This window comes from Parus major, chromosome 26 (genome assembly GCF_001522545.3).
Source record: "Parus major isolate Abel chromosome 26, Parus_major1.1, whole genome shotgun sequence".
NCBI lineage: Eukaryota > Metazoa > Chordata > Aves > Passeriformes > Paridae > Parus > Parus major.
This window is the reverse complement of record NC_031795.1, coordinates 539,664-556,885: the sequence shown is the minus strand read 5'-3', so window position 1 is coordinate 556,885 and position 17,222 is coordinate 539,664. Positions and strand designations below refer to the sequence as shown.

The window sequence follows — 17,222 nt, the reverse complement described above, 5'->3', positions numbered from 1 at the left end:
TATATATATATACACACACACACAGACACACATATATACACACATATATACACACACACACACACAGACACACACACACACACACACACACACATATATACACACACACATATATATATATACACACACAGACACACATATATACACACACACAGACACATATATACACACATAAATATATATATATACACACACAGACACACATATATACACACATATATATACACACACACACACAGACACATATACACACACATATATACACACACACACACACAGACACACACACACACACACACACACATATATACACACACATATATATACACACACACACACATATATACACATCACACACACACATCTCACATACACATCACATACACACATGGCTCTCTCTATCCCAGCTTTGCCTGGGACACAGCACACAGCAACAGCAAAGTGCCCTCCAATGAAATCATGATCTACCACAGATATCCCTCTGAGGTGACACCATCCTCATTTCAGTTCATTTTCCTGGCCTCAGGAACGCTGGGGACAGTGAGGGATGGACAGGGCTGCAGTGGGATGGACAGGGTGCACTTTGTGCTCAGTGGAGCCGCTGGCTGCTTGTTAGATGGGAGCCTGGCTGGTTTTCTTTATGAGTCAGTTTAAGCTGGGATTATTCTGTAGAGCTGTCAGAAGCTTGGCAGAGCTGTGGAGCCCCTGGGCATCTGCTGAAACCGACTCAGGGAAGCCTGGAAGAGGAACTTGTTGTTTATCTAAAGTTGAGATTTGCTCTGCAGTGCACTCACAGAGGGGAGGGGGGAGTGCATCTCTGTTTACTGAGACACAATGATGGGTTCTAGATTTCCTGCTGGGGTTTAGAGTGGCTGTAGCATTGTCCTCCTCCTTGGCAGCCCCGAGATGGGTGAAGCTGTTTGCAAAGACACCTTTCTGCAACACGGGAGCCCTGGGCTGCAAGTCCGAGCAGGTCCCGGCAGGGCGGGGGAGCCTTTTGCAAACTCATGGGAAAATCGTTCCCGTGTGATGTGAAGCTCATTACCAAAGGCAGTCCATGACTTTTATTGCTGATTCTACCAGATGCTTGGCTGAGCCCATTTTAATCTCTTTCAAGTGGCACGGACCTAATTGGTATCTCAGAATTCCTTTTTGCAGCAGGAGCCTGATCCAACGGCCCCAGATCGATGAGGATTCTCCTGCCAGCTCCAGCAGACCTCAGACCTTGCCCAAGAGTCTGTGAATCCCTCAATGGTTGGGACTGACCCGATCCCTTCCTGTTCCTGGCAAAGTGCCCTGTCTGTGCCTTGGAGCAGCTTCCCCACACTAAACCCCAAATCCCTGTGCTGGATGCTGACCCAGCTAGGGCAGGGACCGTCACTTCCAGCACTGAAGCAAACGTGGCCAAGGGAATGGAATTCCCTGCAGCCATCAGTGAGCCAATTCAGTGAGCCAGGATGGCCAGCAAGGAAGGAGGGAAGCACTGTGTGTCTGGAGAGATGCCAGCTCTGAGGGGGAAGGCCACGCTGTCACACAGTCTGTGGTTTAAAGAGCCTCCTGACAACATCTCCCAACTCATGCTGATGCCACCCTGTGTGCAGGGAGCTCTCCCTGTGCAGAAGAGCAGCAGTGAAAGGGAAGAATCAATCTGCCCTTCAGACCTCAGCAGTGCCCAGATTTCCTAATGCTGTGGATTGCACCTGCCCACTTCCCATGGGTGTGTGTATGGTGTGCCATCCACACCTCTGCCCTTCAGGAGTGTGGGGAAATGCTGGGAAAGACCAGGAATTCCCCCAGAGTGGGGTGGATCCAGAAGGCAGCGATTCCCTCTACACTGCACGATCTGGGAAGCATCTTGAAGGGCTCAGGCTGTCACTGAGGCACTTCCCATGGGAGCTGAGGTGTTGTAGCAGCTTGGAAGGTGTTTGCTTCCAGCACACAGCTCCTTGGCAGCCCAGAAAATCATCCATGTCCTGGGCTCATCCCCCAGCGTGGGCTGCAGGGAGGGTGAGGATTCTCCTGTCTGCTCTGCTCTTGGGACACCTCACCTGGAATACTCTGCACAGTTCTGGTGCTCCGAACACAAGGAGGACACAGAACTGTTGGAGCAAGTCCAGAAAAAGCCACCAAGCTGATAAGGGGACTGGAGCACCTCCCCAGAGGAGACAGGCTGGGACAACTGGGAATGCTCAGCCTGAAGAAAAGAAGGTTGTCTGGAGACCTCACAGCACCTTCCAGGATCTGAAGGGGCTACAGGGAAGATAGAGAGAGACCCTTCATCAGGAACTAGAGTGACAAGACAAGGGGGAGTGGCTGCAAACTGCCAGAGGGCAGCGTTAGATGGGATTTTGGGGAGAAATTCTTCCCTGAGAAGGTGCTGAGCCCCTGGCACAGGCTGCCCAGAGAAGCTGTGGCTGCCCCTGGATCCCTGGAAGTGTCCAAGGCCAGGCTGGAAAGGGCTTGGAGCAGCCTGGGATGGTGGAAGGAGTCCCTGCCCATGGCAGGGGGTGGAAGGAGATGATCTTTAGGGTCCCTTCCCACCCAAACAATTTTGTGATCCTATGATTCTGATTCCAGCCATTCCATCAGGCCCTGGCAGTCCCCTGTGGCTTTAGGATGCAGGAGGAGGCAGGAGCAGCCAGGACATCTGATATTCTGAATTTCAGCCTGAACTTCTCCCCACTGTGAAATGAGTCTTGTCTGTATGAGGCCAGGCTTGGGAGCTGTTCATTCATGGTCAGACAGGGAAGGAAGGGAGGAAGGAAAGGCACTGGTCCTCCTGTCAGGCCCAGGGGGGAAGTGCTTCCCTTCCTGGCAGCAGCACAAATCTGCCTTTAAATTAATGAGCATTTGTGGAGCTCCAGTTCTCAGCCTGCAGTATATTCTAGGAATGACAAGTGGAATATCCAACACATGAGACAGGTAAACAAATGTCTTTAACCTCCTATTTCAGCTGGAATAAAACTGCTGATAGAGAGAAAGCCAAAATGGCATTTTCCCAGCCATCATCCATGCGTCCTCTTCTGGTTTTTTATTCCATAAAACCTTTTTCTTGGCAGGAAAAGTCTCTGTCCTCCCTCTATTTTCCAGAGAAGCAGAAGCATGGAGCAAGGTGCAGCAGCCTGTGCCTGGATCCAGCTCTGCCTTCCCACGTCAGAGCCCTCCCAGAGAACTGGGTGGTTCTGATTCTGCATCTGAGGACGCCATCAGTTCATTACCTGCCTGGATGTTTTTTCCCTTGCAATTTGTTTGTTTCTAGAGCAGCAGACAGAGAAGTGAGGGCTCCGTATAAACACGTCAGGAGCAGGTTTCTCCCAGGCTGGAGGGCAAAGCACGGGAGATGCAACCTGAGCAGGTCCCACCCTGAGTGCTGGGTGGGGAGAGCTCCTCACGCTCCTTGCGAAACCCTCTGAGTGCTGCTCCCTCCATGGCAGGGAGAAAAATTGCAAAACCAGCAAATACATTGTTTATCTATTTCTGAAATGCTCCTTCCCAGCTCTCCCAGGAGCTGCCTTTCCTATGATTTTTCATCTCTTTTTTTTCTCATTCAGATGAGATTTATTCTTGCTGCTTCTGTTTGTTCTGGCCAAGAAAGGCAATGTCCAACTTGCTTTTCCAAAGCCTAAAGTCTCATGCAAACCTCCCAGGGACACCAGGCTCTGACCAAGCCATGACATGCAGGGACCTTTGTTTTCTCTGGCAAGATTACCCAAACCTCTCTCTTCTGAGGTTTTTTTAAGGTTGGGTCACAACAAACAACAAATTTTGACCTGAAATCCTTATGGAACAAAGCTTCCAGTGACAATGAGAGGTTTTGTCCAAAGAGGCAAAGGCAGGCAGGGACAAGAGTGATCACCTCTAGTTCAGATAATGCTCTTGGAGAGGAAGCTCTGACACTTCCTCCCACAGAGGATTTTTGGTTAAAAGTTTTCCTACAGTCTCTGGAGCAGAGGGATCACCAGTGTGTGTTTCTCATTAGTGCCATAACGGATGTAGTTACTACAGGTAACTGCTTTCATCCAGCACCACCAGGCCAGCCAAATATTCCTTGGTCTGGGAACATGGCTGCTCCCAGAAGAGCTGCTAAAATAACACCTGGGCCCTCCCTGGAAGAGACACTGAGGGGCTGGAGCGTGCCCAGGGAAGGGAACAGAGCTGGGAAGGGGCTGCAGCACCAGGAATGGCTCAGGGAGAAGCTGGGGGGCTCAGCCTGGAGAAAAGGAGGATCAGGGGGGACCTTCTGGCTCTGCACAACTCCCTGACAGGAGAGGGGAGTTGGGCTCTGCCCCCAGGGAACAGGGACAGGACAAGAGCAAACGGCCTCAAGCTGTGCCAGGCGAGGTTCAGGTTGGACATCAGGAAGAATTTCCTCATGGGAATGGTTGTTAAACATTGGAATGGTCTGCCCATGGCAGCAGTGCAGTCACTGTCCCTGGAGGTGGTCAAGAAATGACCTGGCACTCAGTGGTGATGGGTCAAAGGTTGGACTTGATGATCTTAGGGGTCTTTTCCAATCTCAGTGATCCTGTGATTCTGTCACAGCCCCAGCTCAGCTCTGTGGGGATGAGGATCTGCTGGAGACACATCTGAGATTCCCTCTGCATCACATCCAGGGTTTGTTTGCCCTGGCTGGGGGCCGTGCTGGGGGGACACACTGTGAACACATCCACATCACGTGGGGGATTTCCTCCTTGTGGAAGCAGCAGCATGGAGAGCAACGTGGGTTCTGTCCCTTGTCCTGCTCCTGCCTCATCCTGCTCGTGCAGTGGGATTTGGGAATGCCCTGACTCCCTGCCAGTGATGGACCTGCCAACCCAACAGAGCCAGGCAGGAGCAGGGTGGGAACTGAACCTCCGAGGTGTTTGCTGGCAGTACCCCACTGGGTGTGTCTGGGATTTGGTTGTGCCTCTCCAAAGCTGTGCCCACAGCTGGGGTGAGCACCGAGGTCCCTGTAACCCCCAGACCACCCAAATGTGGCTGTGGCTTTGGAACACTCTGGAGAGACTCCATTTCTGGGGTGACCTGAGCTGTCAGGGTACATGGCTGTGGCTCATGCTGAGCCCTTCTGCCATAACTGCACTGCTCTAGGTACCCAGCCCAGCTTCCTTAACCCTCCCCCGGGTTCATCTCTGTAAATCAGGGTCACCACCGACCCTCCTGTGGTTCCTGAGGTGCTGCTCACAGCAGGACACAGCTCCTGAGGCTGGAGGGCTTTGGGAACTGCTGGCCACTCATAGCTCACAGTGGGGTGACAAATATCCCCAAGGCTCCACAGCACCGGGGGGGAGGCACCACCCTGGCACAGAGGGGTTTGCAGTCACAGGTCCTCCCATTCCTGCATCCCAGTCTGAGCAGAGGAATTCCCCAAGGCTGAACACCCTTGAGGGCTGTGCCAGCCCCTGATGCATGAGCCAAGGAAGAGCTGCAGCCAAGAGTGCACCCCCTGCCCTCCAGGTGCCTCCAGGTGGGGTGGCCACACTGGCCCAGTGCTCCTTGCACTGGCAGTGGGAATAGTGGTGCTGCAAACAAGGCATCCACAAGGGGAATGAACAGAAAATAATCTATAATGGGTGAATCGAAGGGTTTCATCCAAAGAATTCTAAATTGGAAAAGCCCTCTAAGATCAAAGAGTCCAATCATTAACACAACACTGCCACATTCACCCTAACCCATGTCCTCAAGAGCCACATCACGAGTTTTTGAACACTTCCAGGGCTGGGGACTCCAGCACTGCCACAGGCAGCCTGTTCAAAGTGACTGATCCAGAAAGAGCTCCAGATCCACCATTTCTCTAATATTTGAACATCAGTCTCACAAGGTTGGGAAGAAACCACAGGAGTGAAAAGTCTGACATTTCTAAGAAGACACAAGACAAAAGGAGGAAGTCAGGGACAGCAGCTTTCCAGAGCTGTGGTGGGACAGGACACCCTTGGTGTCACTGGCTGAGGCAGTGCCTTAGATCAGGGCACTCCAAGGGCAGTGTCTCAGGTGCTTGTGCTGTGGAGCAACACCCTGGACATGAACTCCCTGGACATCTTTTTAACTCCAGGGGGATTGGGAGTCAGTCATTCCACTCAATATTACACTGGGTCACTTCCCTGAGGTACCTGAGTTTGGCTGTGCACCTCAAAGGGCTTTGCCACTTTTCAGACACATTCACAACACCAGCTCCAGCTGCAAATAAATCCAGCAATTTTTCCTTCAGAAATAGATTTTTGGTTTTGTGTCTTACAACCCAGGAATTACAAACAGGAAACATTTTTTAGGAAGCCCAGAACCTCCACAGACTTCAAACAGGTCTGTAGACAAAAGCTGAAGCTATCCCAAGCTGGAGGCTGGTGGTGGATGTGTGGAAGCTTTAATACTTTCTGGAAAAGCAGAAGGGAGGAGGCTGCTCAGTGTGGTTGGGGAGTCTGGTGTGGAGCTTGTTAAGCACATTTAGGCTGGAGGTTATGTGTTCCAAAGTGCCAGTGGCAGCTGGGACTGCTTGCCCCTGAGTGCAGTCATCTTCCTGTGCACTCATTCCCTGCTCCAGCCAGCTCCAGTGGCAGGAGATAGGGATCCAGGGGGGCTGATTCATCCTGACCTGACAGATCTCCCAGATAGAGGAGATGAATCACAGCCTCTGCCTCTGTCTTTGCTGGCCAGGGGAGGAGTCAGACGACTTGTCAGGGCTAAATGGCTGTTCTCAGATAGACTCAGTTAGATAAAACAAATTCTACTGTGAATCCTCCACAGGTCCCAGTCCTTTTTGCTAAAGTTACCCAGATCCTGAAGACCCTTATCAAAAATATTTAGAATTAAAGACTTGCATGACACCTAAATTTGGAGAAAGACTTTCCCTCCTCAGTAAGTGCAGAGGAGTCTCTCACAGAACAGACAGAGCTGCCTAAACCCTGGGTGAGCCTGAAGGGACTGAACTGTTCTGTCTACAGGCCTCTGGTGTCTAATGGAGGTCCCCACCTTCATCACCTTCATCACCTTCATCACCACTTCCAGCTGTTTGCCAGCCTGTCACATTCCCACCTACCCAGCATTTGTCCAGCTGCCACAATGATTTGGAACAAGATCAGGAATTAACAACAGGAAACAACAAACCTCACACCAGCAACAGGAACTGCAGTAGCACCTTACCAGCATGAGCAGAGCTGGGCCTTGGCTTCCTCCCTCTTTCACAAAGAACCCATCTACAAACCCTTGGAATGGCTGAGACAGAGCAATCTTGCTTGGACAAAGCACCACAAACTCCATTCAGGAATCACAACAGGCAAACAGTGACATATCATCAAGTCAAAGCATCCCAATTGTTTGACTTGTGAAGCTCAGATGCTTCACAAGTTCAGGAGCTGCCTCAGTTGCACTTTTCTGGCCACAAGAACCCTGCCTGGTCACCATGGCTGGACCCTCTGCAGGACTCCACCACTGCCTTAGGGATGGAGAAGGACACCTGGATGTGTGGACCTGTGCTCTGACCCATCCAGAATCCCAGAATAGTTTGGGTTGGAAGGGTCCTCAAGGCTCATCCAGTTCCAACCCCTGCCATGGGCAGGACACCTTCCACCATCCCAGGCTGCTCCAAGCCCTGTCCAGCCTGGCCTTGGACACTTCCAGGGATCCAGGGGCAGCCACAGCTGCTCTGGGCAACCTGTACCAGGGGCTCCCCACCCTCACAGAGGAGAATATCCCATCTGTCCCTGCCCTCTGGCAGTTTGAAGCCATTCCCCCTTGTCCTGACACTCCATCCCTTGAAAAAAATCTCTTTAACTTTCCTATAGCTCCTTCAGGTACTGCAAAGCCACAGTACAGTCACCCCAAAGCTTCTCTTCTTCAAACTGAACAATCCCAACTCTCCCAGTCTTTCCTCACAGCAGAATTCCCCATCCTCCTGATCAACTTGGTGCTTCCTCTGAACACACTTTTCCCTTCTGGGGACAGAAGTCCCCTGGCTGGGATTTAACCAGCACAGGAAAGGACACTGAAATGGGCCAACAGACAGGCTGGAAATAAACATTTCAAAGACACTCCAGTGCTCACAGTTTTCCTGCTGAGCACCCAGTAATGCAGCTCAGCAAGTGACAGCACTGCCTTGAAGCCATCATGTTCCAAAGGCCATTAGGAAAGACCCAGATAAATCCTTCAGAAGCTGAGGAATGCTGGTGCTCTGAACAGGCAGAGGATCTGGCAGCCACCAGGAAAAGCTGCAGCCCTGTCTGTGTGCTTGGAGCCACCAAAACCTTTCCTGGTTCAAGCCTTTGATGGCTGACACGGAGCTGCTTTACAGTCCCAGGGTTGTTGAAAGGAGCCTTTTGCTTTTCTCATATTCAAATCCCAGATCTGTGAATTGCCCCTTTCTACTTCAGAGCTGATGAAAAGCAGGGAAGAGAGAACACAGACCTGAAATGGAGGGGCAACATGGGCACAAGCTGTCCCAGTGGGCTGTGGAATGGTTTGGAGTGATGCCCATGTACCAGGGGTCTGTCACCAAGGACCAGGAGCTCTCTGGCAGGTCTAGATACACTGCACAAAGACAAATGCCTTCTCATCTGTGCTTTTTCTGGAAATCTGCAATAGTTTTTTGGAAATGACCGTGGAAGAACTGGACCCCCTGTTTTGCAGTCATGGAGAATATCTGGAAGGGTCTGCAGTAGCTCTGAGGTTGGGAGCAGCACCACAGCTCTAATGTAAATCCCCTGATCCACATTCATGGCATCCACAGCCATGTTTTGGTGCACAGGAACAAAGATGTGCTCCAGACTTGAACTGATAGTCTGAACCCAACCCTGATCCCTCTGGCAGCCTCCAAACTCTCGTGCCATTGAACAGCACCCCACAAATCCAAACTAAATCTTGTCCACTCTAGAATCCCCACATCAAACAGCTGTGGAGCCCTCAATCCTCCTCCTGCACTGCACTCAATCCTTTGCCAAGAGAGCCAGGATCCCTCTCAGGTGAATTTCTGAAGCACTGGGACCTCCTTAGGTGACTGTGAGAGGTTCTTTGTGCCCAGGTCAGCTCAGACCATGCCACAATTCCCAGATGAAGCAGAGTCTTACCGGGTATCCCCAGCTGCTGTTCCCTGCCTGGGTTTTGGTGTAGTAGCTGCCCCGGGATGTCCCGTAGCCATAACCATCAGCTAAACCATCATACATGGAACCTGCAAATGGAAAAGGCATGGTCAGCATCAGAAAGCATTCCCAGGAGAAAGGATTCCCAGCAGGCCCCTTCCAGAGCACAGAGCTCTTTTTGAACAGTGAGTTTAGTCAGAGAAAAGTGACAGTTCTAAATCTCAGCAGGAACATGGGGAATACAGGCAGCAAGGGGAGCCCTTGGCTCTGCTGGGAACTCCAGCCCTCACACCACACAGCCCACGAACCAGCCCAAGCTTTGCAGCACAAGAAACCAAATGCCATAAAACCCAAAGCAGAGGAGCAGAAAGGGTCAGAGAGGGGACCAGTGTCTGACATCATGGAACCACAGAATCCCAGAATGGTTTGGGTTGGGCCTTAAAGCCCATCCCATCCCATCCCATCCCATCCCATCCCATCCCATCCCATCCCATCCCATCCCATCCCACCCCTCTGCCACAGGCAGGGACACATTCCCAGGTTGATCCAAGCCCTCTCCAACCTGGCCTTGGGCACTCCCAGGGATGGGGCAGCCACAGCTGCTCTGGGTAACCTGTGCCAGAGCCTCACCACCCTCACAGGGAGGAATTCCTTCCCAAAATCCCATCTAACTCTTCCCTCTGGCAGTGGGAAGCCATTCCCTGTGTCCTGTCCCTCCAGGCCCTTGTAAATAATCTCTCTCCATGTTTCCTCTCAGTTCCTTCAGGTACTGGAAGGCCACAATTAGGTCACCCCAAAGCTTCTCTTTTCTAGGGCTGAACAATCCCAGTTCTCTCAGCCTTTTGTCACAGGTGAGGAGTTTCTCTCCTCACCTGTGGCCTCCAAGCTGTTGTATGAGAGGAACCTGATGATATTTTGTGCTACATGTCCCAGAATATCTGCCTGTGGGAGACTTGTAGTAAATACAATTTCCTTTTCTGAAGGCAAAAGCCTCCCCTGTCCCTTCCACCAGTCCTCATCTGAATCCCACCAATCCCAACAGCAGGAGCAGCCTGAGCAAGGCCTGCTAAAATCAATCAATGCTCATTAGCAAACAGCATGGCTAAAGGAAGATCCAGTTTAATTAACACCTGGGGATCTAAACCAGTCAAACACCACAGAACCTCACTGCACTCTTTGGATTCCAATCTCATCTCTAAAAGATCACTTTGTGTGTCTGTGCTTTCTTCTCCTGAAAATGTATAGAGCTCCATCATTATTTTTGGGATGCTGGAGGAATAATTGAGACTGGATCTCAAATGTGTCTTTTAAAGATGCAAATATCTCAGATCAGGAAGAAGCCATTGGCCATTTTTCCTGTTTCTCAGGAAACTCTGTTTAACCAGAGTTTGGATTTACCTACCCCAGAGCTTCCACGAGCTCTCCCAGCAGTCTCTGGCACTGCAACCTTTGGATCCATTCTAAAAGTATTTTACTCAATGCCACATTCATCACTACAAGACAAATGAGGTGAATCATTCTCTTTCCACGATGGAATTCCCTTAAGCCCCTTGGGATGGTCCAAAAGAGTTCAGGGTGATTTCTGTTTCATTTTCACAAGTGCTCAATAATTGTGGCATCCCAGGTCCCGTTATGAGGAAGTGTAAACCCTACACTCCAATTAACTTCCAGGGGAAGCTCTGAATGTCTAACAAAGTACAAAATCAGGACTTACCTGTCCTGACTTATGCACCTAAACTGGTGGGTAATGCCAGAAATATCCTAATCTCTGTGATTGTTTGATAAGACTCATCTCTGAGATAAACTGGATAAGCTCGACCACAAAGGCCCCGGAGCCACTCAGGTCTCCTCCAGCCACTGATCCTTGGAATAAACCTAATTTATTGCCCTGCCTGAGGCACCCAGAACCTGTTATGGTGATTTGGTTTGTGGCTAAAAATTCTTGCATTTTCTCAGGAAGATGATTCTTGTGGATGTGGTGTAAATAATGACATTTGCTTTCTATTGTCAGCAGGACTGCACCTGGAGAACATCCCTGGATGGAGAGCAGGCAACAGCCAGGTCAGCTCCCAGCCCTGCACCTGGGCAGGAAACCACAGGAGCTCCTTTTGCGAAGTCTGGAGACTCACTGGGCACTGCTCCCCATCAGATCTCCCCAGCCCCAGGTGCCTCATGCACGTGAAGTTGCCCAGAACTTGCTGATCAGGCAAGGAAGTGGCCCTGGAAATGCAGCAGGAGATTCAGGCACGTCCTTCACCTTGTGCTCCCTCTCCAGCCTGGAACTGCCCTTCAGCTCCACATCAGGACATCAGTGTTGGGTCTCACAGCAGCAAAGCTGTGCTGGAAGTGCTGAGTTTGGGCCAGGTGGTTCCCCAGGACACGGAGTTATCTGATAACCATAATCCTGAGCAGGAAGGTAAAGCCATTCCATGATAATTTCCTGGAAATTCCTTCTTCACATCAGCCTCTTGTTCTCTGTAAACATCCTGGAACTGCAGGTGGGAGCACCTAGAGCATTTTCCTGAGTGAGCAGCTGTAAAAAGGGGTTTTGTGCCTGACTTACGAGACCAGTCCTGCCTGGGGACAACACTTTTTATTTCAGTCTCTGTTCCTGCCATGCACCCCAGACTTTGGGGTAGAGCAAGGAGACACCCAAAATAAGCCAGTTTAGGCACATCTGTAACTTTCCTCAATAAATTCACTGCTTCATGGCTGAATTCAGGAGATCAGGCAGTTGGTTCAAGTTTATGTTCTCCAGAGGTGGAAGGGTTGCCTTCACCTCCCAGAACTTATACATAAGAGCTTATAAACACGTAATTACACAGAACCTCAAATGTTCAAGGCATTTTGAAGTCACCCTGCAGGTTGGAGAAGATGCTTCTCCTGCCACTACTCAACTGAGATTTATTGCTTGGAGAGCTCAGTCTTGAGGCCAGGAAGAACCTGGGGATTTTCTGACGGAGGTGGCTGAAGAAAACCTGATCTTTGTTTGTGCAGGCTTGGACACTTCTCTGCTTGGTTCATCTTACAGCTAGGAGCTGTATCCCCAGCCCTCAGGACAGGAAAGAGATCCCTCTTGTCAAACACCTCAAGAGCAAAGACCACACAACCTGGTTACAGGTCCTTGCAATTTAGAATAAACCCAGGCAATCACAAAAAAAAGACATCTGGGCCACGGTGGAAATGTTCTTAGTGGAAGATTCTCCCCTCCTGCTTTTTTTCTGGCTACATCCACACGTCTGTGTCCCTGTTCAGGTCCCTGAAGGGCCCATGTGCACTTGGGCAAACACAGAGCCAATTCAAAGCACTGTACTCAGAGCAGGGAACACAGAACCACGGAATCACAGAGTCACTGAGGTTGAAAAGCCCTCTGAGATAAGAGTCCTGCCATTTCCCCAGCACCACGTGTTCACCACTAACCCCTGTCCCCAGTGCCACATCCACACATCTTCTCAACACTTCCAGGGATGGTGACTCCACCACTGCCCTGGGCAGTGACCACCCTTTCCACAAAGAAATTGTGTAAATTAGAATTAGAATTATAGAACCTGAGCCTCCCCGGGCACAGCTCGATGCTGTTTCCTCCTGTGCTGTCCCTGTTCCCTGGCAGCAGAGCCCAACTCCTCCCCTGGCTGTCCCCTCCTGGCAGGGAGTTGTTCAGAGCCAGGAGGTTCCCCTGAGCCTCCTTTTCTCCAGGCTGAGCCCCCACAGCTCCCTCAGCTTTTTCTCATGACAGAGGACCCTCAAGAGCTGGGACAGAGCTGGAGAGATGTGGGAGAACCACAGAGATGAGTTCCTGCCTCTCAGTGACCATGTGGTCAGAAAACAACCCTGAAGGCTACTCAGATTCCCCCCTCCCCAAATTATCATTCTCCCATGAGAGAGAGAAAACCTCTTTTATCATCAGTAGGATTCATGAGGGTAAAACCCAATTACTGCAGATAAGAAGTGCAAGACCTTCCAGTGCATCTCTGTGAGCCCCTCTACACTGCTCCCACTGACCTCATCCCCATCTCCATCCCTGTTATCCATTATTGCAGAGCAATCTGAGGCTGCCATCAAAGCCAGGGCAGCTGGTTTTGATGAGTTATTTCCTTTCCTCAAAGGCAGCTCTCCTCTCTTGCAGCTGGCACTGGTGGAGGAAGAGAGCTGTGTCCAAAGTGCTGTTTCCCCAAAGCCAGCTGGACACACACAGCAAATGTGGAGATTGTGGAAAAGAATGTCTGTTAATAAATATTAATTTGTGGCAAGGAAAGGCAAGACAAGAACCAGTCACTGGCAGTGCAGGCTTGGCAAGGTAAATCATAAACTATGCACGGCTTTAAACAATAAGGATGATTAAACATAGGAAAAACACAGGGAGAGTAGAGGCCTGTGGGAGGCACAAAGCAAAGCCTGGGTGCCTTCTAGGAGAGAAGTGTCAGTGAAATCCCAGACAATGAGATTCCTGCAGGAATGACAAAACTCCAGTTCTGCCTTCTGGCCTATGAGCTGATGGGCTTGGGGATTTTTTTGTATCCCAAAAATCTGAGGTTTGTGAAAGAGTGGAACCTTTCACTGAATCATCTCACGCTGAGGGAACTTAAAGACTTTTTATCCCCCAGATCTCCTCTTCACATCAGAGTCCTGATCCCCTCCAAAGCCAGGTGAGGTCCCATCACTGAAATGACCCTTCACTTCACCACAGCCAGCACAGAAACTTCTCAATTCCAGCTCAGCCTTAGGACAGCTGGACCTGACACTCCTTGGATGTGTCTCTTCATTGACAAATCACTGCCAGAACTTTCCTTTAGCCAGAGAACTTTGCAGAGCAGAGTTGATGGTTACAAGGAGCTGGTTCAGCTTGGCCTGCCCTTTTCCTCTGCCATGCCACTGAAATTAATTTTCCCTGGAAATGTGCATTACTCAATCTAGTTTGGTATTGCCATGGGGAGAAGGACAGGCAAGGCCCAGAGCAGACCCCACAGACCCAAGCCCAAGGAGGACAGACCCCACAGACCCCCGCAGATCCCAGACTCCACAGCTGGGATCAGCTGTAGCTGCTGAGGCCCCACTGAGTTCAGGTTCCTTCTCACTGTCCCACCCCAGTGCACACGAGTTTGGCCCCACATTGTCTGGGGGACACCAGATCTCCAAAGTGGCCACAGCACCTTGACCTGCTGGACTCCACCAACTCATTTATGGCCCCATCAATCACTGGGGTAGTGAGGGAGAGTGTGTCAACCCCTAAAGGAGCTCCAGTGATGGGATACAACACCTCCACTCTGCTGTGTGCATCAGGGTTCCATGTCCGTGTTCCCCACCTTACACACAGCAGGACAAGGTTCCTGCAGCTGGTGGAAGCTCAAACCACAGCTCCAAACACAGCAACAAACCTGGACCTGGCCCAGCACCTGCCCAGCCCCACTCTGGGACTGTGGGAACGGAGGGAGCAAAGCACTCAGGCACTTGTCAGGGGCTTTGGGAATTCCCAGCTTGTGTTGCCTCTGAGGAGCATCTCAGAGAAATCCCAGGGGATGCAGGGAGCTGAAGCTGGATGAGGGTTTGGACAGGCAGAATCCACTCTTGGCAGACCCACACAGCCTTTTTGTGGGAAGAACTGATTTTTCACCTGATCTTTGGGCAAGAGCAGTAAAACCCAACACCTGAAAGTTGAGCCTGACCCACTCCAACACCAACCAGGAGACAACCCTGGGAATAAACAGCAACTTCTCACCCTTCTGGGATTCCATCCAGGAATGCACTGGGATGAATCAGCCCCTGGGACCTTTGCTGGCCAACCACCCCAGTAGGAACAAGGTGGGGAGGGGGGCTGGGCCCTGTGCTTAGAGGCAGCTCCTGGGAGTGGGATGTGACTCAGCTTCCCTGGGACACAGAAACCAGAGCTGCACATCTCCACGCAATTCCCATTCCCAAACATTCTCCAAAGTGTCTGGAGGAGGTGTTTAGCTTGTTGAGCAAAACAGGCAGTTTGGGAATGTGCTGGTTTTCTTCTCCCTTTCCCAGAGGTTTCACCTGGGCTCTTCTCCAAGCAGGATAATCCCCCTTTGCCTCCCTTCCTTCTGCCTGTGGATCCCTCTGCCTGCTTCCCTGTCCCTCCAGAGCCCTTCAGCTCATCCTGCTGGGTATTTTATTTTGTCACTGTAACACCTTAAGCAATAAACTCTCCCGAGGTGGGAGGAGATTCCCATTTTCCACTTTGGTGGCAGAGGGAAGCTCTCCTTGCCCTGGTCCCCCTCAGCTGTTGGAGTCTGTCCACAGAAACAGAGGAAGCAGGGATTTGTTCCTGGCAGAGCCCACCTGCCCTTGCTCTGGAGCTGCTCCAATCCCTCTGTTCCAGCAGCTGCAATTCCCAGAGCAGGGATGGCTCCTGTGGAAGCACCAGCTCCACACAGCCACCCAGCTTCTCTTGCTAAGCCAGCCCCAAGCAGGTTTCTGGACCATGGCACCTCAGCAGCACAGGATTCACCCTCAGTGCAGCTGGGAAGGGCTGCTGGACAAGGCACAGATCCCAGAGGAGGTGTCAGAGCCTGCCCAGCTCACCCAGGACCCCTCTCCATGCTGCTCACTCCAGACTCAGCTGAACGCTCCGTCCCAGCTCCAGCACCCCAGTGCCCCCAAAGCCCAGGGATTTCCTGTCCCTGGTGGACTCAGACAGGCCAGAGCTCTCTGTAGCTGCTGGAAAAGGCATCAAGAGCCAGGAGGTTTTGCACAGAGGTTGTCACAATCCCCTGGGTTTGCAGCTTACAGCTGCGGGAAGCTGGGCTTTACTTCCAGATCAGCCTTCTCCAGAGCCAAGGATGGCAGAGAGAACGATTTGAAGCCTGGATGTAATAAAGAGGAGGGGTTTCCATGGGGACACCTGGCTGCAGGACTGGCTGATTGCTTGTTTCTGTGGCACACACTCAGTGCACAGAGGTGGAACCCCATGGGCAAAGCGGAGAGAAACACCCCCAGAAACCAACACGGGGACACATCTCCCAGCTCATCTCCTTCCAGCCTCTCCCACCGGGGGTCCCAGAGACTCCACACTTCTCAGCCTGCAAACGGGAGAGGTGTTGGGAGCTGCAGAGCTGAATCCTGAGCCGAGCTTTGTGTCCAGCCTCCTGTCCTGTCCCAGCCCAGCGCTCAGGAGGCAGCACAGCCCCATTCCCAGCCCAGGGCAGGCTGCCAGGGGAGCTCTGTCAGCTTTGCCCATCCACAGGAGGGGTGCTGGGGAATTCCAGCCATGGGGGCATTTGCAGAGGAACGATTTGCAAAACCGGACAACTACTCCAGCTTTAGAGGCGGGGAAAAATTGGTTACAATGTCCAAGTGCCTCAGGGATGTGGAGCAGAGCAGCACTGCCGGGATCAGCTCTAGCCAGGGAAGAGTTGATGCATCCAGCCCTGTGTCCTGTCCTAAACCCTTCATCCAGCGCAGGAGATCTCGGCACCGCCTGCCTGAGGCAGGAGAGGAGCAAAGGGATCTGTGCCCGCTCCACAAACTCCCCAAAGTTCCCCCAAAGCTCCCCCAAAGCTCCCCCAGAGCTCCCCAGAGCAGCGGCCCTGCCCCAGGGACCCCTCGCCGCAGGATTTACCTCGGTTAGAGTGGCCCACGCTCGACGACACCGACGACTTTTGCTTCTGCCTCTTCACCGTCATCATCACCTGCTCCTGGACCCGCTGCTTGCCCGTGCCCTTGGTTTTCAGCTTGTGGTCCGAGGGCAGGGCCAGCGTGGAGCTGGCCTGGTCCTGGAAGCACTCGTAGGCCAGCGCGGTTTTGAGCGGGGAGTGGAGCATGGCTGGAGCTCACGGGGGCTGCACTTCACTCACACGGACAACACGAGGCCACCGAACGCCGGCTGTGCTGGGCTTATTCCCCCAGAGCCCTCCTTGCCATACGTGCCCTGGCCCAGGCTGTCTGAGGGCTGCTGCTCGCAGCTCGGCTCCCCGGCGTGTGAGAGGCACACCCTCTGCCAGACTGGATATACAGCCCTGCCCGCACACACCCCCGCTCTGCTGCGGGCCTGCCCCCAGCCCTGGCCAGCCCCACTGGCTGTGGGGCACCGGGGAATATGGGGGCTCTGGGGGCTATGGGGGCTCTGGGCGCTATGGGTCACTGGGGGGGGCTGTGGGTCACCCAGGGGCTATGGGTCACTGGGGGCTATGGGTCACC

The 17,222-nt window shown here is 52.1% G+C and overlaps 1 protein-coding gene across 1 annotated transcript in view; it reads right to left on the bottom strand.

The window, feature by feature from the left end:
- PKP1 (plakophilin 1) overlaps nt 1-17,071 on the bottom strand; it is a 48,225-nt gene extending 31,154 nt beyond the window's left edge. The window contains exons 1-2 of the mRNA XM_015650358.3: nt 16,645-17,071; nt 9,054-9,154 (exon numbers count right to left, since the gene is read on the bottom strand). Coding sequence (XP_015505844.1) covers nt 9,054-9,154; nt 16,645-16,846 — 303 coding nt within the window. The 5' untranslated portion in view covers nt 16,847-17,071. The remainder of the gene's footprint in view (nt 1-9,053; nt 9,155-16,644) is intronic.
- Between the last annotated feature and the right edge of the window lie 151 nt (nt 17,072-17,222).